General features: G+C 36.0%; 2 protein-coding genes across 4 annotated transcripts in view; both read right to left on the bottom strand.

Moving 5' to 3' along the window:
- pik3cb (phosphatidylinositol-4,5-bisphosphate 3-kinase, catalytic subunit beta) overlaps window positions 1-6,737 on the bottom strand; it is a 57,769-nt gene extending 51,032 nt beyond the window's left edge. For all 3 annotated transcript variants that reach the window (XR_006156532.1, XM_042739106.1, XM_042739107.1), the window contains exon 1: window positions 6,221-6,737. The gene's annotated coding sequence lies outside the window, so the exon portion shown is untranslated. The remainder of the gene's footprint in view (window positions 1-6,220) is intronic.
- An 8,704-nt stretch (window positions 6,738-15,441) lies between these two features.
- foxl2a (forkhead box L2a) lies at window positions 15,442-19,798 on the bottom strand. Its single transcript, XM_042739105.1, has 2 exons — window positions 19,650-19,798; window positions 15,442-17,103 (listed from the first exon to the last, which is right to left on the bottom strand). The coding sequence occupies exon 2, from the start codon at window positions 17,088-17,090 to the stop codon at window positions 16,170-16,172; it is 921 nt and encodes a 306-aa protein (XP_042595039.1). The 5' UTR covers window positions 17,091-17,103; window positions 19,650-19,798; the 3' UTR covers window positions 15,442-16,169.
- Between the last annotated feature and the right edge of the window lie 3,470 nt (window positions 19,799-23,268).

Here is a 23,268-nt window from a genome sequence, read left to right as displayed (position 1 = left end):
ATCCTATCCCAATTAGAAAACTTTTAAAGAATACGTTATTTTTACAATTTTATCTAACATTGTATATCTTATTTTTATACATTTTTACAAACGAGGACTTCCTCTAAAGAAGTTTTTGGGAGGTTTTGTCAGGTTTAGCTCTCTTTATGGAACAAATTTGTCCCCAAAATATGCTTAAGTAGGCACACACAACAAAGGGAACAATGCTAGCAGAACCAAACACACAAAGCACAAAGCAATGACGTATACACACGCACTGCAAGATGCTTCGATCACCACTGCTTACGTACACACTCAGACAAACAGACACACTCAGACAGGAGAGCATAACCATTCTTCATTTGTATAAACATGAACACACACCAACCACTGTGTCCTTATCACAGAGCAAACAGAGAGAGGCACAGTAAGAGGTACAAGCCTTACGGCCCTCCAACATGGAGCATTCCTCTCTTTTCCTCATCTGTCCTGATCTACCTCCCATTCTCACACTGGAATGTTAGGAATCCAGATTCCGCATAGAACTACATCCCCCTTCCCACAACACTTCAGACACAAGACACAGACACACACACACAACCCTAAACCTCATCAACTAGAAAAATAACTGTCTGGTAAGAAAAAGTTACATGAAAAACTTCAGGAAGCATTTATGATTTGGTGCATGACTGAACAGGAAGTAATGTATAAATATTAATGCTTCAACACTGATCACTCACACGGTGTGTCTGCACCGGATGCAAACCATGTGACGCAATGCAAGTAAAGACGAGAATCCATTTTTATTACAAAAGGAGACATACCTCACACATATAACTTAAAAATAACTTAAGAAGTAGCCTATAGGTTGGATTTGTAACAATAGCTTAATTCAGTTCAATTGACTTTGTTCATAATAATGATCAACATGTTTTCCATTTACATCATTATAAATTACAGAAACTAATGATGATCTCAGAGTTGGCTGCTTACGTAATAATAATTGTAAAGTCTCTCTAAACACTAAGAAAAAAAAACACAAACAGTTGTAAAGTTTTCATGCCGTAAATTTGTGACTATGACGTCAAATGTGTTTTAACAAAACAGTTAACACTGGCAAGGCTAAAAAAGATGTGTACAATATCATGCGTGGCCGCAACTTTATAAAACACAAAGACAGTACTGTTGCTGTCACATTGCCCCATACACTTCCTACTTCAATTATAGCTCAGTACAAATAGCCACACCATTTTAAATGTCATATCTTTTTTTCCATCTGTGTGCCAGCTGCAATGGGAATAGACCACTGGATGAAAAAATCTGTGTCAATTTCACTTTGATTTCTTACACAAAGCTATTGCATGGCTTCAAAAGGCTTGGCATATAGCGTATCCTATCTGATTCTTTTATGGTAAGCTTCCCCATTCTGAAGCTTGATAGCCCATAGTTTTAATTCAGTTTTATTATATTCAAAACAGTGGTGAGGATTATTCAATATTTTACTTGTGTGTTCTTTTTTTCTTTGAAACAACTTGATGTTAAATTTAAGTTGAATATATATATATATATATATATATATATATATATATATATATATATATATATATATATATATATATATATATATATATATATATATATATATAAATATGGGGGGGGGGGTTAAACTATTCCTTTAACCTTTAAATTTAGAGTCCATTGTGCAGCTGCCCTTTCAGTGCTGTGCCACAAAATTTCAATAAACACACACGCACACTAAAAAAGACGTTAATCAGTTACCTACCAAGGCCTGACTGAACAAAGGTCCCGTTTAAGCCGTGGGTGGAGCACACGTCTCTCACTCGCTTCCTCTCCAACTAACTGTACATGCTTGTCTGAATAAAGCTGTGATATGCGTCTACATGAGAAAGACATGCAATAACTGACAGACGGAAAGCAGAGACATTACAAATTTTTCATTCACCGCTCTCTCACACACGAGAAAAACAAAGATGAAGGCAAAAGCATCTGTCACACCGCTTCAGATGACTGCAGTGCGATTTCTCACTTTTCATCTAGGGCTCTGTGATTATAAAAATCTCTGTGATTATGTGTCATGTCTTCTTCATCAGAGGTTTTTATTGGATTTTGCATGATGACTTAGATTTTACAATGGATCAAGTAGTGATCCAACACAGAACCAAATGTATTCAGCTCTTAATGCATGTGCAGTAATATGACAAGCAGGAACAAACAGAGAAATTGCAGGGCAAAGCAGTTTGAGAAGAGGGCTTTAAATAGCCAGGTAAGTATGTATGTGAGCTTATGTGAAATATTGGCACACTCTCATTTTTTTTTTTTTTTTTTTTACTTGATCAAGTTACAAAGATTACCCTCTCAAAGGCACATTCAAAACAGGCACAAATAAAATCATTATATCACACATGCTTGTTATCGCTTCCCAAAGGATTTCAGACTAAACATGAACATCTGTTCACATATATTTAAAAGGATTCTCATTTATGAATCAATCATTTATTTGCTTTAACACTTTTCCTTCATTACTTTCTCTACCCTTTTCCCATCTATTCCTCTTGGTATGTTTCATTCCCTCTGTTCCCATTTCTCGATACTGAATTCTTTAGCATGTCCTGACTCGTATGCGGAGAACTGTAGAATTCCAAGTGTGGGCACGCTAAGAGTTCTGTTCACCATAGAACCTCTCAAGTACGCAGGTGTGCATACAGGTGTGTGAGTATGTATATGCATGACAATCAGGTTTATGTAAGTGCATAAAACAGAAGAGACAACCGTGCAAATGTGAGGCCACATATGTAAGAAAGTGGGATTCAATTAAAACTGTCAATCATGCGTCCCAGCTGGAGTTCCACAGGAAATGAGTACAGATGGCTGGTAATCACTGACTGTCCTGACACTAATTGTTCAAATTATGGGCACAAACATATAAAATGAAAGCGGAACTATGATTCTTTTCTATTAACCACTTGTATCATTTGAGTAAAAACCTATTTAGACACATTTTGCAATTGTGGAGAACTCCCTCCTGAAACACCAGTGGCACTCACTTTTTGACTGTTGAGAACACTGTTGCAACCCAACAGAAACGCTTCATTTTCAAATCTATTGCATGTTGTCAAAGATGTAACCTTTAAGGGAAGTGAACCTTGCTCATTTACCGTATAAGCCCACTTCTTGTGTCATTTGAAAACATAATTAGACAGTATGTAGACAAAAGAGAACTGGTTTTTCACAACAAAACTTTTGTTACATTTATTCTTTAGCATTAATGTGCTAAACAATGTGCTATGAAAACATAAAATATAATTTGAACAAATGAATTTTCTGTGATCCAAGGTTTTAGATTAGCCATTTACACTTTTATGACCTTTTATGACCTTGCATCTGATGTTTGAAAAAGAAAAAGAAAAACAAATCCTGATTGAGGATGGAATCTAAATATTTAAAGAGTCATGTCATTAGACATTACATTTCCTTTATATTTTGACAAGATGTCATACTATAAAAAAAAACTTTTTGCCATACAATTTATTCAATGTAAAAAAACAAAAAAAAAACAAAAACAAATCGTAAGCACGTACGCTGCTCGCAAGGTACACGACTTGCCATCCGACTTTTCAATGATTGCCAGCTCATTTCTCTTGATTGGATGATAAAAAATTCTTAAGCTCCTATGGCATATTTAATACTAATTTTATTGAAAAAGTTAACAGACATTTAGCGAAACATGAAAACATAGAGGCATAGTTGGGTCACTTCCAATAATGTATTAAAATGAATTATATATTAAACTTACATGACTAAATACTGGTAAGATTTTACAAAGGCTGCATTACCTAAAATAACTAGCAGTATTACAAAAACCTATTAACGAAAGGCTGTGCAGCCTAACTTGATTCAAAGACAGATAAAGTTACAACATTTTGATGAATGATTACAAAGAAAAACATTTTTCTTTAAAATAGCATGTGCAATATGACCTCAAACTTGCATTAAGACATTAAGTAGGGCCAATTTTGTTGACATTATTTATTATAAACATATTTGTTATTTGTAAAAGATTATGAAGTTAAAGATGTGGTTCTTAACTCTAACTGGCTCTCCCATACATAATCTTCTCTTTATACCATACAGTCAGCCCTGGGGGTGTGCATGTGTGTGTTTGTCCCCATTTCTAAGGAAAAATGTTTTCCTGCACCACTAAAACAAACACACACACTGTGCTCTCACATGACTGAGAGAATCAGCCCATTCATGGTCCCTGTCACCACAGTGACTTCTCTTCTGACTGTGAGCAAGTGTGTGTGGGCATCCCAAAGTGTTTGTGTCCCCTGACTGATGACATCACAGTCTGCCACTGAAGTCTCTCTGAAGCTCTTATCACATGTAGTTGGGTGAGGGCCAGGGAGCTCAACTCACAAAAACACACATCTACACACACTAATATACTATCTGACTGAAGATGACCTTTCATGTTTCATGACTTATGGCTCATGAGGGTGCAGAGTAACACACACACACAAATAAGTCTCAGTCTTGGATTGTTTATGCTCATTTTAACTCTAAATTATGGTCCAAATCTCTCTGAAAGCCTCAAACATAAAAATGTTTTTAAAAATTAATAAAAAAAAGATATATATAAAATAAATCTCATTCAAACATAGTAAACAGCTTTCAGAATCAGAATGCCATGTAGTTCTGAAGTAACAATAAGTGTGTTACTTGGGCACAAATTACAGTTACCATAGCCATTGTATATCCATAAAGGGATGGTCTTAATGGAATAATTCACTCAAAATGACAGACATTTTATTTCAGAGGTTCACATTGTTTTTATCAGACTAAATATTTGTTTAGGTTTTCAGTTTCTCATCAACTAACATAGACTAAACAGCAAGGTGTTTAGCATGTATGCGACTGAAAAAGAAAAATGTTTTTTTTTTTCTACCTCTAAATCTTTCCTCTACACCTATACAATTCCAGACTGTATGAGTACCCTGCTGATGATGAAATACATGTCATGCACAATGGAGGCATTTGATAGTGTGTGCATAGAACCTAATTTAAAGAATAAGTATTACTAAGTATACATTGTTTTTATGTTTAAAAATAAGTATTTTTTTTTTATTATAAATAATTTGGTTAAAAAACAAACTAGAAGTGAGAATATTTGGGTTTACATTCCCCACTCCCAACCTCATGTTTCATTCCAGATAATAGGCTACTGAAATCTGAATTTTCTCATATCCAATTAAGAATAACTAATGGAACATTGATTTAGCCGCAACCACCTTGGGAATGATGTCAAACTGAAGAAAGTGTTGATCTGTTTTGATCTGACAAGATACTGGGGAACATCTCCAGTGGTTACTTTCAAGAAGAAGGTTTGCGAATTCCAAATTCTGAATTATCTGAAACGGATTATTAGATCCAGAAATTGCTTTTCCCTTTAAGCCCAATATGCATCAGCAGGTTGGTGAGCGGCCTGTGGGCGTGCCCTGAGGCTGAGAGTGCTCAGCCTTTATTACTCATGTCAGTATGGCGTTTGAGTCATAGTTTAGTCCAATATTATGGCATCGCATCCGTCTAAAAGACACACAGCTGATGTCGTGTCTCTCTGTCCTATAAACCCACGTTTTATGGACTGTCCGGTAAACTTGTGATCGAGTGTCATCCAACGTGCCCTACTTTTTAACAAATGGCCGTAATGGATCGATACATTACGATCTATTGTTTGATAATAAAATTGTGATTCTTAACTTTATTACTTAAAAATAAACCGATATAAATCAAATGGATGCCAACATCGCATAACAACTCCATAAAACTCTTCCATGTCTACAACTGGCACTGGAAGTCAAGCACCTCGGTTTGATACTCTTAATGTCAAGAATGAATTTAGAGCATTTCACAACTCCCAAAGTCAACAACTTTTAGATAGAATGCGGAGTAAATAATAATAAGTCAATAATTAATCGAATCGAAGCACAACAATACTTCTCAACGAATGTGTCATTTTTGCTGTCTGGGCGTACCATTCCATGTAACGTTAATCGACTTCAAATGATTAATAAACAAAAAACAAATAACATTGTGGCTGGCAGCGCCTGATATCTAAGAAGCCATCGGCCAAGATCGTAACAAAATGTAGCAAACATCTACGCAGTTCAAATCAATACACACATTGGCGAAAATATAACATTAAACGGTGCAAAACGCTCACCTTTAGAACAGATTATTCCAACTGGAATGGAATGTCCGACGCCAGTTCTGTAGAATTCACGGAAACTAAATGTTAAAAGTTAACTGTCTGCGTCTTGGGTTGAACTCCAAACACCGGTCAGTTTTCAATCACTGTAAGAAGGCAAAAGATGAGCCTTCTTTCCCTTCAAATATCCAAATGCAGTCTTTAATTCGACACGGTGCAGGTGAACAGCTCTAGTCCGCTTCCTGCTTCTTTCAGCAGGCTGAGAGAAACAAGCGAGCGATCGCTCGATTTTTTTCCCTGTTTGCTATGTACACCCTCCCTTTCCACACGTAACCGCTATTTTGTCAACAGTCCACAAACACCCGAACTTCTTGAGCCGTGATTTCACCTGGAAATAGACAAAATGTGATGCGATGACAGCTTACGCAGTCGAGAATGTTTTAAATGTCGTGTAAATATCTCCACGCAGACTAGGCCCGGTGAACTGCGTGACTCTCTCACTCCACTAACGCATTCCACTGGGATGAGGGTGCACTGGATAACTGCTCCACTTCTTCCCTTAACAACACTCTTTGATTTGTTACGATTTCAGCTGTTTTGGATGTTTGTTTTCCAGTAATATTTAGTTATTATTTAATTTAACTCATATAGTGTATTATTTAACTAAATAATAATAATGATGATGATGACGACGATGTGGGGATTTACGGGGAAATTAGAAAATTGAACCGAAGTTTCACTCGAATGATTTAACCAGCGAATTTTCTTAATCCTTTCTGTATTCTTCCATAATTAAGTTCCTTAAAAATGACCTGTTACGCTTGACATCTAGTGTGTATTTCTTTGGGATTTGCTGACCTCTAGTGGTGATAGCGGATATATTGCAAATTTGCATCTAAGCGTATAATTTTGGGCTGGAAAATGTATTTTAATATTCACCCTTCCGTTGTTCTAAACCTGCATGTGTGTGTGTGTGTGTGTGTGTGTGTGTGTGTGTGTGTGTGTGTGTGTGTGTGTGTGTGGAATATAAAAGATGATAGGAAAAATGGCAGCGCCAATGACCATTCATTTATTTCTTAGCGTATCTAATTTGGCAAAAATCCGCAGAAAATGTATTGGTAACTTTTTACAAGGACATTATCCGTAAAGTTTACAGACATTTCATTTAACCCTAAAACACAATACAATGCAATACTTAATTAAAAGCACAGAGAAAACACCTGTGAAAAATAAGTGCTGATTTCCTTTTTATAAACAGTGCATTGGACCCTATATTTTTGACCCCATACTTAGCCTTACTGCATGGGTAACCTTGTCGTCATTACTAAGTCTTTCCCTCATAAGAGCAGGATGACACTGAAAGGATTAGGGCAAAGGAAGTACTGTAGTTCTCAAAGTTTATTGTGAAAAAAAAAATGTATGGATTTACATAAGGAAATGATGTTATTAAATAGTTGCCTGTATTCAAAAACAACTTTTTCAAATGTACTGGATCAGCACTTTACTGTGTTTTCTTTTATGTTTTCCCATTACAAACCTTCTATATTGCTATCCAGGTGTTTAGGCCAGCTGAGGTCTTTATAGTTTGCAGTAATAGATCCTTGCTGGTTACAATGGTGGTTCTGGTGCTGCAGTCATTTAAAAGCAACAGACTTCCTTACTGATGCACTTACTATTGGTCATGTTTCAGTTAGAAATGATCAGATCTAAATTTCCTGATAAGCATTTCCAAGCCTTACCTAAACATTCTCCAGTCATTCCTGTGGTGAGCAGAGGCAGAAATAAGACTGGTGGAGGAGATCAAGTTTCAAAGCACAAACTCTCTTTCAGTCATCCCACAGATGACTCCATGTGGAACTGTGTGTGTGTGTGTGTGTTTGTGTGTGTGTGTGTGTGTGTGTGTGTGTGTGTGTGTAAACATGAAGGAATGTGTTTGGTATTTATTCGGGGAATGATGAGATGTATTATTATTATTTGCACCTGAGTTGCTAATGTCTGAAAGGTGCATTCCATGTGAATGTTTTAGGTTAAAATGTGACACATATTGGTTGATATTAAATAGCTGGACCCACAAGCAGCATGCTTCCATTATTCACCCATTCCATTCTTATTTCATTAAACATTCTGTTAACGGGATCCAAACCAGCCCTATCTCCTAATCTTATCAGCTGTAACTAGACACACATGACACTTGAAAGGAGCCCCTATGCCTATCCGTATAATTATAGGTATCGTAATATAATCTTTTTTTCTTTTTTTTTATTGTGAACCTTGGCCAAGAGGTATGTAATTGTTTGAAAGGGCTTTTTTTTTTTTTTTTTTTTTTGCTTCTAAATTAGATTACAAACCTTTAAGATCTCAATTGCAGAAAGGGCTGTGCTAAGGTGGTAAACTAGGTGGAGGCTATTAAAAGACTTTCATGGCTTTATTTAAAGAGTTATTTGCCCCCAAAAAACCATTTACTCACCCTCAATTTATCAAAACCCTGTAGAAATTTCTTTCTTCTGCTGAACACAAAACAAGTAGCCAAAGAGTTTTTGATCCCCATTAACTTATGTTTTATTATTGTTTTTTTTTTCTATTATTTATTTATTTATTTTGTTTTATGGAGGTCAATGGGGACCAGCAACTGTTTGGTTACCTACATTCTTCAAAATATGTGACCCTAGAGCACAGAACCAGTCATAAGTAGCACAGGTATATTTGTAGAAATAGACAAAAATACACTGTATGGATCAAAATGATAAATTTTTCTTTTATGCCAAATTAAAGATCATGTTCCAAGTAAAGATAATGTTCAAAGGAATATATTTTGTGCATTTCTCAATATTTAGATTTTTTTTTTACACCCTCAGATTCGAGATTTTTAAATAGTTGTATCTCAGCCAAATGTTGTCCTATCCTAACAAACCAGCTTATTTATACAGCTTTCATATTTTTAATCTCAATTCCAAAAAAATGACCCTTATGACTGGTTTTGAGGTCCAGGGTCACATATGTTCTATGTTCAAGAGAAGAAAGGAACTAATTCAGGTTTGGAGCAACTTCAGGGTCAATGACAGAATTTTCAGTAACACTTACAGTATCCTTGATACATGTTACATGTAGTCTATTATAATAAAGTAAAATGATTAATTACATGCAAGTAACCCCAAGCCAAACCCTAACCACATAGTTAGTACATGTAGTTAATTTTTACTCAGTTAATGAATATTACTCAATACTTAAATGCTACAGGGTTGAACCACTCTATGATGAGAGCTGTACAAGTCAGTGTTAGAAAAGAATGTTAGTAGAATATTGATGTCAGCACATAGTTTGCTGATTCAAATTTATGAAATGTGTGTAACAAAATCCACTGAGGCAATCCGAATGCGAACCCAGTTTGATCTATAAATTATTTATTTATCCTCCCATTGAGATTAAAGGAATTCTCTTTCGGGGAGTCCTGGCCAAGATGACCGGACAAAACTTTCACATTAAAAAACAAAAACAAACAAACACGTTTATTTCTGTGAATTGTGGGGACTTTCTATAGACTTCTATTATTTTTTATACTGACCAAACTTATTTTCTATCCCCTAACCCTACCCCTTACAGAAAACCTGTTTGCATTCTTACACTTTCAGATAAACATCATTTACTATTTTTAATAATTTTTTCCCTTGTGTCAAAAATGTCAGTTTTTTTGGTCCCCGCAATGTAACAAACCAGTACACACTCACACACCACACACACAACTACTTTTGTTTTGCTGTCTTAGTGAGGACATTGCAAAGACTTCCATTTATTTTCTATCAGGTTAATGATATTTTCGATCCCCTAACCCGACCTCTACCCCTAAACTTACCCATCACAGAAACATGTGCGGTAGAACACTAGATCTACATCAAAACATATTTTGGCTGATTTATAAGCCTTTTTAACTAGTGAGGACCAGTCAAATGTCCTCACTGGTGGGTTTTCATGATCTTTCACTATATAAGTGAGGACATTTCATCCTGGTTTTTTTGTTTGTTGTAGTAGTATTTCATGAATCAACAAATTAATTAAAACAGCAACAAGGTTCATTCATTAGACACTGCAATACATTTTCAAAAATATTCAAAGGAGAAATTGCTTTTAATGGAGTAATAATTTGAAAATCATCCACAACCAAAGAGAAAGCTGATTTTCTGTGTTTTGAATGCACCCTGGGTACTTCTAATCTAAATCCCAATTGATTATCTGGAGGAATAGTTCAAGCATAAAAGACTAGTGATATAATTTGGAGGCATCAATACCTTTACTGTAGACAACAATATATTACCTTCTTTGATTATAAGCATGATACAAAAATAAACAGAACTAAAGCATAACATGAGCACCTGAATGTGAGAACTACACTTGAACAGAACCTGACTATACACCATAAACAGACTTGACAAACTCACCAGCAGCAGGTTACAAAAACATAGACAAGACATTAAAGAGACTGAAACATGAAGGCTATATAAACACACAAAGAATAATGACATAAGATGCACCTGGAAGTCAGCACCTTGGGCGGAGTTGTAGGAGCTTCAAGAACACGAATGTAAGTACTAGACTTGAAGAGAACTTGACTATAACCATAAATAGACTTGACACCAACAGCGGGTTACACAAACAAAACTAGACAGGAATCTAAAGGAAACATGAGGATTAATGACATAAGACACACCTGAAAGTAATCAAGACAGTGAACCAATCAGGGCTGTGTATCCCAAAAGCATTGTAAGATTGAGTACATGGTAGACCCATTGAAACCATTGGAGCTACGATCAACTTAAGCTTACGTTGCTTTTGGGAAACGCAGCCCAGAACAAGACACATTAAGCAAAGGTATAGCATGTGACATGATAAGACAGGGAATTACATGACAAAAGGCAACATGATTATGACAAACTTCAAAAGAAAAGACATCAAAACACATACAAAGCCTAAAACAGATGTGACAATTGGTAAGAAATGTTGAAAGGTTAATGGGATCATTCCTATAAGGCTAATTCTGAATTTGTGTCAAGTCAATTAACATATTTAAAATATTAAACTAAATGTAACTGAAAGATAAAAGAAACCAACGCTGTGATCAGCCTGAAGGTAACCTTTGATTATCAGCATCTTTTCTATATCAACTTCTAATAGAGAAATATTTGAATGTCATTGTTCTTATAAAACCAAAATTGATTGATTCACTGACTGAAAATTTGCGTTGACATTCATACTGTTAAATAGTATACAGCTGCATGATAAAATTTGAGTGACCTTGGCTACCCGAGGTCATTTCAAGAGGTTCCTGCATGATTTAGCAAGAATCTCTTGCTTTTATTATCTTCTAAAGGAAAATGACACATTACTTATTTTTAACTGACCATTTTTGAACCTCATTATGGACATCTGCTTGTTGTTTCTAGGGTGAAGAGGTCACCCATACAACCTTTTGTGTGCATTTCCCATTTGTAAACAACTGTGGCATATCATAATACACCCCAATAATAATTCTGGCATAGAGATGCTTATTTAGTGTCATCTATTGTTCATCCAAACCAATAACAGAAAACATCACATAGGGTGAATCTTTACTCCATACCCAAATGTAAAAGGAGGAAAATGATAGAATGACACCACTCATCTCCACTGACCAAATTATTTTGGATTCGGACAAAAGTCATGTGCTTCATAACAATCGCCGGATTTTGTGCAAATCAAATCTCTGGCTATTTTCCTGTGTATAGCAAATACAGCTGACCCCACTCTCCTTTTCAATAGGCGTGGGGCGATGTGCGCGAGGGCGCTTGTGAAAACCACTGCTGTCCAGTTTAAACCTTTCCCAAGAATCCTGGGAATTCAATTGTGTACCCAAGCACTGGGAAACCGACAACCTGTGCTGTGACACCAGATCAGTCAGGTCAGCCAGCGGAAACCTCAGGACCATCATAAACCTATTTGTCAAACTGTGGCAGCAAGATGTCATGGATTAACAGACGCTCAGACTCTTCTGATGCGCCTATGTGCACAACTGTCAAATGCTGTGTGTTCAAATGAATAATTTGACCCCATTCATCTTGTTAGTTTTTAATCTGTCCGTGCCAAACCCACGACCTAATAAAAATTTTAGGCCCAGCCAATTTATTACACTTATTACACTGGATTTCATTTAAAATATGAATAGTCTACAAGTCCACCAGAAACGTCAGACATCACTGTCTGCACACAACGATATGATTTTCAGCACCTTATTAAAATTTATTGTTATTTTTTTATTTTCCTCTTAACTTTTGACGCCGTTACCGCTCACTCCACTCCATCATTTCAACCCAGCTCCACCAGCAAGAGTGTGTCGCTCAGCTCTTTATTAATTAGATTAATTCTCATTTAGCAACGCCGGCCTACCTTCACTCACCCAGCGATAGTGGACATGTGAACAGCAGCCTCATTCAAAAATTCCAAACAGGGTGACATACATTTATTAATGTCTTATTTACTTTCACTTAATATTAATTTAACATTCGAATGGATAAATTAATTTCATGATGGATAATGTGGATAGTTGTTACAATGAATGTAGGCCTAGTATCATGTAGGCTACGCAACTGAAATTCATAGAAAATGGAAATGTTCTGGGTAAAAGTGTAATGACGCCATTTTTTTTTATAAATTTTTATTAGATATAACAGGCTTTTAATCAGTTTGTTCTTAACGATATATTAGCCTACACAATAAGGCCTATGTACTACTTTGTGAGGGTTTTAATCGGACTGCAGAGTGCAGAATACCACCCCAAAAGAATTTTATATACACTCCCACTTAATTTCATGCATAAAGTTGTTTTGTAAATTTGTTTGTATCAGACTACGTCTGTGTAATTCATTTTTTTAAATTAATTAATTCATTATTGGTTTAAACAAACACAGAAGCAATATTAATGAATGTTTTCTACGTGATAGGCCTACAGTCATAACTGTAAGAAGTTTACATGTAATTTTGCAGTTCTCCAGCAGGTGGCTGCACGTGTTCGTGTCCTTACGATGCGCTTTCGCTCTTTACTCCAGAACCATCGCGGATGTAGACTACGATACTTTTTGAGAAACTGCCCTTAACTCCAAGATACGTAAGATTGTTTCTATGATCCTTTTAGGCTTACGATGCTTTTAGGAAACGTAGATATGAACCAAGCAGTCTAATTGTGTAAAAGTTGGCTATAATCTGAACAAAATCACAAGAATATATTTAGGCTATGTTAAACAGTTTGTTGAATAGCCTATACAGAATATTAAAAATAAACATTTTATAATAGTTATAACGTTAAGCAAAATCCCCAATAAAGTTGACCGACAAATCGATTCACAATTCAGCACTTCGTTAACAAACAGCGACGCTCAAGTTGTTGTTGTCATGTAATTAGGCCTATAGTCTAATAGACCTACTGATATAAAATGGATGATAATTGGTTTCTAAATTATTGCGAATATAAGACAGGCTACAGTTGATTACTATTATTCTCAATTAATTCGGATAATTGAAAGGGATTTTTATTTAATGTTGTTTGTTCTGTACATGAAATGTTTTGTGGATACACCTGATCGACCCCGTCAAAAAAGAAAAAAAAAAAGAAAAAAGAAAACCTTAAGGCGCAAAGTTCTTTTTGACATCATTCCCCGATGCGTTTTTTGGGGGGGACACACAAAATAGCTTACATATAACCCTTTACTTTTAAACGGGGCCCACCTTTAATCCCACTGGCCCTGAGCATCCTGCATGCGGGCGTATTATGTGATACACACCTGGCACCTGAAAATGACTGTAGTGGCAGACGGATAAGGGTGAGGAGACAGGAAAACAATAAACAGTCATTGTAGGATACATTCAATCAACGAACAACATACCACCTTCTCGATATAACAGTTAATGTTCTTCGTCTTCTGCCGTTGTTGTTGTTGTTCTTCTTCTTCTTCTTCTGCTTGTTATTATAAGTGAAGTGAATGTGTATAGGAGTTTATTAATGTCCACATATTCGTGCAGTCCTAAAAATTCTTATTCAATCTAAAACTGAGTTTGGCCTTTATCGTAACTCAACGAATAGCCTACACTAAGAAAAATATAGGCCTGATGCATTTTTAAAACCGGGGGCTTTAAAATACTGTTTACTTAACTTTAGTAGCCTACGTGAAAAAATATGTTTTCCTGAAACACTGAATGAGTCAGACACACTCCATAGCCAACGTTTCAGCCTCATGCTTCGCGAACAGAGGAAGTCGGTGAACACGTTGTAATAACTTTAATCAAATAATTATTAAGAAACATAATCGTAAATTTTATTACATGTCTAATTATTTCAATGTAGATTAACTATAATTTAATAAACATTTGATATTATGTGAAAACGTTTTTAATGTTATTACATGACAGTTATTAAAAAGGGGTTATTTTCTTTAGGCTACGTAGATTTTCTTCATGTTATGTAAAAGTAAATAGTGCAAAAGCATGCTCTTTGTTTAACTGTATTATGGGGTTTTGATAATAACTGTAATCAATTTCGATTAACCTAGTTTGACAAGGTTTTTTTTCAGATGAGCATATTCACAGTCTAATTAATAAATGCAAAGACAAACGTGCATTGTATTACAACAATCGTGTACTTATAATATACAGGTATTTTTATAAGCACGAAATTAAAAGCGACAAAATGCTAAACTATTCATATGAAATAGGGCCTAGTTGTTAAAAATATGGTAAAATTGTCACTTGTTGACACCGCATGGGTGCAACAGTTTTAAAAAATATTTTGTTTTGTTTTCTTTTTGTGTAGTGTATGACATTGATTCGACAGGGCTAAATATTTACACCTTCAGCAAAATAATTTGTCCCAACAGATTACGCAATTTTTCCTCAACTGCAGGCTCCATTTTTCTTTACGTACTCGCATAAAAACGACTGTTTTTTATAGGCTTTGGAATTGCTGACAGAAAGAAATGTTTTTGTAGTTCTATTTGGAAATTATTTTCTTACGATAACTTATCTCGCATAACTATTAAACTCTAAATTACACGCCTGTATAAACGTAAAACAGGTTACTACAAAGATTAAATAATTAGTCGAAGGCCAGAGTTGTAGTTGGCCGAACCGCTAAACAAATCACCTTGTTATAAAATAATAATAATAATAATAATAATCGCTGAATTATACCGTATAAATTATGAAATCCAAAACAAGTGTTCAGTTCACAAAGTGTTTATTAAAGAATAAAAACTATAGACCTATAAAAAAAGAGAAAAAAAGATTGAAAAGTGCTAGTTAAACATGGCCCCAATGTGTCATATACATTTCTTTCTTTCTTTTTTCTTGTGTTTTCTTTTTTTCCGGTTTTTTTTTTTTTTTTTTTTACAAAGTCCAAAAGTCCAAACTAGCAGTCACGTGCTCTGACCCCTATATGAGACCCTTAAACACTGAAACAAGAGGCCAAAACACAGGTGTGTACACTTCGGTTTGTATACCTGCCCAGAGCTCCACTGTATCCTTACACATTCAAAAGCGAATAGAAGAAAGAAAGAAAAAAGGGTTCAGAACCCAATACTTCACTTTAGAGGCATTGACAGAATGGATTCAGGTAAACATGAATTGTAATTCCATGATGATTATACCTTCTATCTGCTGGCCATCCTCTCATCTGTTTGAACTGTTTATACACATTCAGAACATAAATGTCCACGAGTCTCCTGTGAAGGAAAATGTGATCTTTATTCCCCGCATCAGGCAGGCTATACTCGCCCAGAAAGCCCGTGCTAGCACAGTTTGCGGCTCCAGTAAAAGTTTTTCCTTCTTACTCTTAAATCAGCAAAATTTTATGAAATGCCTTTGTGTTTTTTGAAATCGATGGACCTCATTTTTATTGTCTTTTAGCGAGAATGTTAATCTGTTTTTGGTGTCAAAACTCACACCCGAGCTATATATCAATCCGCGCGTGTAGCGCGGAGTGCTTGCTCTCGTGGTCCCAGTACGAGCAGTGCATCATGGAGAGTTCTGCGGGTTGACGCGAGCAAGCAAACTGCAGCCCTGTTCCGTTACCGGTGGACACCGGAGGGGCTGCAGCCGTGGCGGGACTCAGCTGCTGCGCGTGCGGGAGCGCATGAGGGTGCGTGTGATGGTGGAGATGATGGTGGCTCATGCCGTTGTAAGTGTTCATCATGCCCGGGAGACCCGTGCTCTGCGCCCGCGAGTACGGATTGTACGAGGACGGCGCAGACAAGCTTTTCACGTTAACGGGACTCAAGTTCCCGCTGCTCATCTGACAGGAGGTATAGGACATAGGCGCAGGAGACCACGAGTTATTGATAAACCCTGACTGCAGGTATTTGGGCGGGGAGAGGTAACCGTAGCCGTCGCCGCCGAAGAGAGATTTGCCAGGCTGGAAATGGGTCGGTGGAGGCCTGAACGGTCTCTTCATGCGTCGCCGTCGCCGGTAGTTGCCCTTTTCGAACATATCCTCGCATGCCGGGTCCAGGGTCCAGTAGTTGCCCTTTCGCTCGCCGCCGCCCTCCCGAGGCACCTTGATGAAGCACTCGTTGAGTGACAGGTTGTGTCGGATGCTGTTCTGCCATCCTTTTTTGTTCTTCTCGTAGAAAGGAAACTTACTGACGATGTACTGGTAGATACCGGACAGCGTGAGACGCTTCTCTGAGCTCTCGCGGATTGCCATCGCGATTAACGCCACGTAGGAGTACGGTGGTTTCTGGGTCGGGTCGGATTTGTCCGGTCCCTTCTCAGGAGGAGTTTCCTCTTTTGTTCGGTCTTTCTCCGCTGAGCTCGAGGTAGTGTCCACGAGTATCATGCCGTTATCCTCGGGGCCTGGGTAGGTGGCCATCATTGCGCGCACAAACCTACACCAAAACAAAACCGTGGACTAATAAAAACAGTTCAGCAATTCAAAATTGTCTTGATGACAGTCTCAGATGTCAGACTACAATCATGTAAAGAGTTTCTTCCTTCTTTTTTTCTACTTGTGCAGCTTAATGTCAGCGTTAAAGGTTTTAAAAAGTTCTTGCGCTTCAGAGATTCCCCTCAACTAGATACCCACGGAGAAGGAGGGCAAATTGTGGTTTGGTTTCTCCTTAAGCCCGCCTTTTCTTTCCTTCACACACTCCCTCACATTCACACATATTTGATGCGGTAGGACATAAGCTTCCTGATTCGTATGCATCGAAAGCGATTTATCTGTTTTGCTTCATACCCTCGAAATTCTGAACTGTGTCTCTCACCACAACAATTGAACCAACAACTGGAAACCGACACAGTTTTAGAAGACATAATTAGTTCATGTAACAGGTGCAGGAGCTGAACTGTTATACAAGGTTCTGCGCAGTCAAACCACTTTTAAAATTAACCAGCCTTCGACCTCAAATAGAAAACGTGATTTAATGAAAAGGAATTACAAACTAATATTTAAAAATAATATTACAAACTGTTATTTTTACGACTATTTATAGTAGCTAGTTGTATTAGTATAACCTTATTTGACATAGGCTATATTCCTGTTTTACTACAATGTTGTTACAATGGACTGTTTTAAATGATCGTGTTTTAAACATAATTATGTGACTGTATGTAGCACTGTCTATTATGTTGCGCTGTGTATTTGGCTCCTAATTGTTTTACATTCTTGTACATTTCGTTAGTTATTCCCAATATATTTTTGGACTAATCTAAGCTTTGATTTGCTCCCGGTTCTGCTTATATCCAATTATAAGCATGTCGTTTTAACTAAGAAAGTGTTAGTCAAGAACATGGGCCCAAATGTAAAGGATAATGTGACAAATCACTCATATGGGATCTGTTTTAGTGGATCACATTGCTCCAAAATATTTATCTCCATTACGCAGGCTATCCCATATAGGGGTCTGAATCTGAATAAAATTTTGATTGTAGACAATATCATTGCATATAGCGAGACATTAAAGAACCTGCCTCTTTCAGCACCAACCATCTGTGCATGACTGATTTCTGGAGACATTATAGCCTAATGTTAAGTCGCAAATTATTCCCCAAACAAGTCGCATACCCGTGAATAAATTATGTATTTACATAAGTCATTACACGCAGCTGACATGCATCTTTCTCTTTTGTTCTTATTTACTGAATATGGCCAAACAAATAGCCCCCACGAAAAATAGTTCTGGTGAAAAAACGCCTTTAATAATTTGCAGTCTGTGAAGTCCTACGTAAATGTAGCCCACTTAGGATACAGGTTAACTGCATTTACTACGAATTGTAATAACTAGGCTACATATTTTTTAATAATGAAATTAATTTCTCAAGTTCTTTTCTTATTAAACGTTTTTACACTTAGCCTACTTATCAACCAACCAAACACAACATAATTCAGTTCTACAGTGCTGATGCGACCATCTAGAATCTAGATAAATGTATCAGCGTAATTCTCCTCGTGCATCCGTGTTTTAAAAAAATGGGGTAAGGCCTATTGTTTTTTACAGGTCTGTTGCTGCCAGGTTTTTAACGTGTCTTGTCCGCTTGCCTACAATTGGCTATTCCACACAAGACAAGTTATGACCATTCTTCATCACCGTTGGACCTGACAGCTTCTCACGGATGCTCTATTACTTAGCAAACAATTCACGTGCTAGTTGATAAAAGCTACAACAAGTTAAGAACTTGAGAGTGTAGCATGCAGAATAACATGTTATCCGACATCACAGTGATGGGATAAAATACAGCATGATTCAATTCCATGAGGCGTGAACAATTGGCACAAGCAGAAAATACGCATAATAACCCAACATTATGAATTAGCCTAAACTAATCTATTAAAAGCAAATGTTAAAAGTAGTATTATTGAGTCTTATAACATCCACGTTTTAAGATTCGTAAGTATTAGACAAAGAGCCGTCGATACAAATTCACTATAGCCTACCCAAAATACAACTCAGTTCACCTTTAATCGGTGACGTAATTCTGATAAAATTTGCACGTTTATTCCATAACAATATTGTTAAAGCAAATATTCGTTATTTATAGGGTTAAGTAGCACATTTTCCGTCTGGGGAAATTAATGAGAAAATCTTGAAAGAGGTTATTTAGAATTGTTGGAATTAGTCAGTTGAACGCCTGTATTTATTCATTAGAAATCGCTGTCAGCGTCACAGGTAGCCTACTATTTTAAATTTGTTTTAAATGATCAAAATAACCTTAACGCCTTTAGCAATATCCTGTAGGAATGTTGTATTGTAATTAGTTAATTAGCTAAACATAGATTTTTTACAATTATTTATTTATTTAATTTTTTTTTTTTACAAGATATTCCCCGAAACAATTAACAAATCAAATATTTTCCTTCAAGAAAAAGAAAAACATGTTTTTCTCTTAAAAATGTTTACACACTATTCATCAGGTTTTATTTGTAAGAACTCACCGGGGTTGTTAGCTCTCACCACGAGCCAAAGATTCTGAAAGATAGCAGTAAAAATGCTCTTTCAGGTGTGAACAAGATCCATCGTTTGTTACAGGCTCAGTGAGGAAAGGAATAGCGTGTATGTGTGGAGAGGGAAGGAAGGAAGAGGGAGGAGAAGGAGAAAAAGGAGAGAAATGTAGAATACATTAGTTTGTGGTGCTTGCTTAAGTATTTACTCAAATTCCCGTTCCCCGCACTTTCTGAAATAGGTTTAAGACATGAGGTCAACGTTTGGGCGTGCGGGAGGCTTCCATTGTTTTTATAGTTTATTAGGTTTATGATCTGTTCTTCTGCTTAACCCAACCTAGTTAGAATGTATTGTAAATATGGACAATACTTGTAATGCAAATGGAAAGGGAGTGTAAGGAAGGACTCATTTGACTCATGATGTTCTTTCTAATAAAAAAGTATCATATGGCTAAAGTAATGTTATGATTAACAGGCTATATATGGCCTTACACTACACTTTTAAATAATATATTTTTTTGTGCATGCAAACACAAACATTGTTTTAAATGTATAAAAGTATAGACATACTTTTAATATTAATTCCCATCAATGAACCACTGTCTTATCAAAAACCTGTTAATTGAGATCAGCTGAAGTTTTTAAAAAATAAATCTAACATTTGCAATTTTTTTCTTGAAATATAAGAGGAATTATCACAAAAACTGTTGACGTCCTCAGATAATTTTCTTCTTTGTAGGGAAATGACACACAGGGAGCAAAAAGTGCATGCAGAGATGTGAAAATGGAGGAACGGAAAGAGGGATTAAGAGGGAGGGATGTTCTCCCGCTCCTACTGAGGCAGGTGGACATCTTCAAAGGAACACACACACACACACACATAGATACACAAGTCTGTGTTTGTGTGTATGTGTGATCAGTCTACAAAAATTTAAAATCAAAATAATGTTACACATTAAAATAAAATAAACAATTGGAAACAAAATAAACATACTTTATGATATTAACATTATTTTATAACACACAAATGCATTTACACACATGAAAAGAAAATGACAGTTTCACAGTTGACATGTTTAAATCCTCAAAGTTAATGGACCAAAAACGTGTAGGTTTAACTCAGGTGAACAAGGTGTTTGTATGATGGGGCGGTCTTTATCTGACACCCCCATGCCCTGCAGTTGCCAAGCTACCAGAGAACGTTCTTGGCAGTACAAAAGCCTACATGTGGGTGGCTATGAATTGCGGGAGATCTTATCGCATCATGACTCCATGACAACAAGAGACCTTAATGCAGCCATGACACTGCAACTGTGTCACACAGCTGTTTGACTTTTCACTGTTCTCTTCATCTCCTAATGTCTCTTACACTCATCATGCATTCATTATTCATCTTAATAATTAATGTAGCTTTCTCTCTGCTAAAAGTGTCTTGTTTTTGGTCTTGGCACACAAAAGGGTGCCTATAATGGTTGTGGTGCAGAATAGGTGTGAAAATATTGACATTGACATAATACAGAATTACTGTTCAGTGCATTGAAGCACTGGAGTTGTAGTAAAACATTGTGACAAAAAGCAATGATTCATTCGAGTATGTGGAAGCGAGTAAGTAAAATGTATTTGTGAAGTGTGTTATAGTTGTGCATCTGGTTATAAATGTTCATATTTATTTGCATATGTGATTAAAGTGTGTGTGTGTGTGTGTGTGTGTGTGTGTGTGTGTGTGTGTGGTCTTTGCACACAGTGTGGAGTTGCTTCCTGCAGGAAAGGAAAAGTAAAACAGGACGTCTTTAAATCCATAGGGAAAAGGATTCAGAACCTATCTCAGACCTCCACACACACCATCTCGTTCCTTTCATTCACTACATACCTCAGTCATTCTGTCTAGATCTTTCCAAAAACTCAATATGCTATTCTTCATCATACATGTATCTTTTCAATTATGTCCCGTTTTCATGTCCTGATTTCATTTCATGATAAAGCTGTCAATATGTGTTCCAAAGGGTGATGTTCATGTGTGCCAGTTTAAATAGAGAGTTTGGAGGTTTTAAGTATAAAGGTTAAAGTGTGGTTGCTGCATCAATAAACAGTAAATTAGAAGTTATTGAAGCAAAAGTCAGTTAATAGTTAGTTAATAGTAGTTAAGAACTGGACCTTAAAATATGATGACCTTGGTGTCTTTAATTATGTCTAAATATCAGCACTCTTGTAACACTACTTTGTTATTTTAAGACCTGAAACTTTTTGTTATATAAAAGGTATATAAGAATTCTGTGGTGATATTTATTCATAAAAAAAAAAAAAAAAAAAAAAAATGATGCAAATATCGGTAATATATAGCAAGTTGAAAAAAACTTTCATCAGTTTTCATCAAAAGATTATAAACCTTTTTCATCAGTGCAAAAAAGGATTAACATAAATATGGGAAGAGTCCCTGTCCCAAATTCTATGCATGACATTTGAGATATTTTTCTAATCCTCTGTATTAACATTTAAAGTTATTACCCCTAGGAAAGCATTTTTGACAACAGTGGCCCACGAAGAGAGAGCAGTTTCTAAGTGTGTTTAATAGCTGTAATACTTCACAGTGCCATTATTAACACATATGAGTATGTATATCACTGTCCTCAAAAATGTAAAATAAAGTGATAAAAATGCAGTATAAAAGATTACATGAAAGAAAGTGTAGGCTGTTTACTTTGTAGAGTAATACTTTGAGAATGTTTAGTGTGGGTGTTTATATGCATAATGAGCCCCAGATGAGGATTGTTTACTGTGGACTCCTGACAGATGAGAACATTAACAGGTAATTGTCTAATCCCTGTCAGTCTCTTTGAAATGAGGCTAACGTTTCATTTGGTTTGGATAATCCTGCCTGGCTCTTATACTCTAGAGCACAGAGTTTGGAGGATCAGGCTTTGTGTCTCTGCCGCAGAAGATAATAGTTCACATAGGATGTCTAGATACAGATGATATCCAAGGCTTAGTCCATAATGCCATATCTTGCACTGTTTCAATATGTTAATGTTACTTGAAAAAATCGTATTGCCTTAAAAAATCTAATTACGGTTGCTCAATATATTCAAGTTAACTCAGAAGCCAATCTATAAAACTAACCTTAACTAGATTTTTCTGATGCAATAAGTTTTGCAAGATTTCTTCATGTAAAGTTAATTGAAATTTAAAGTGTAATGCAAAGCTGTTTACAAGTAAATAGTTTGAAGAGGAGTTCCATCTGAATTTTTATTTTATTTTATTAATTTTTTTTTATTGAACTATTATTGCTTCTATTACGTTTTGCTAGAAAAGATAATAAAATAAATAATCAATTCACAGGCTATATGGGCCATTCAACAGAACTGGCACAAAGTGAGAGTTGGAAACGTCTTAAAAAAAATTTGTATGCAAATTGTATAATATCCAAGATATTATTTTCTAGTAATTGTGCAGTTAATTCTCATATTGTATTTTAAGAAAGTTTTGGAATATTTGTCCTCTCCCCAAATTTGTCACTACCGAAATACAGTAATAATAATTTAATTAGAAGCAATATATTGACCTATTAAAATTTTGCTTATATTTAGATTGTAAATATATGCTTTGCTATTTTATT

The sequence above is a fragment of the Cyprinus carpio genome, chromosome B15, assembly GCF_018340385.1.
Source record: "Cyprinus carpio isolate SPL01 chromosome B15, ASM1834038v1, whole genome shotgun sequence".
NCBI lineage: Eukaryota > Metazoa > Chordata > Actinopteri > Cypriniformes > Cyprinidae > Cyprinus > Cyprinus carpio.
This window is presented reverse-complemented; position numbering and strand designations above follow the sequence as displayed.

Excerpts from the sequence above, each read along its gene's own strand:
- foxl2a (XM_042739105.1), bottom strand. The coding sequence starts at position 17,090 with ATGATGGCCACCTACCCAGGCCCCGAGGATAACGGCATGATACTCGTG.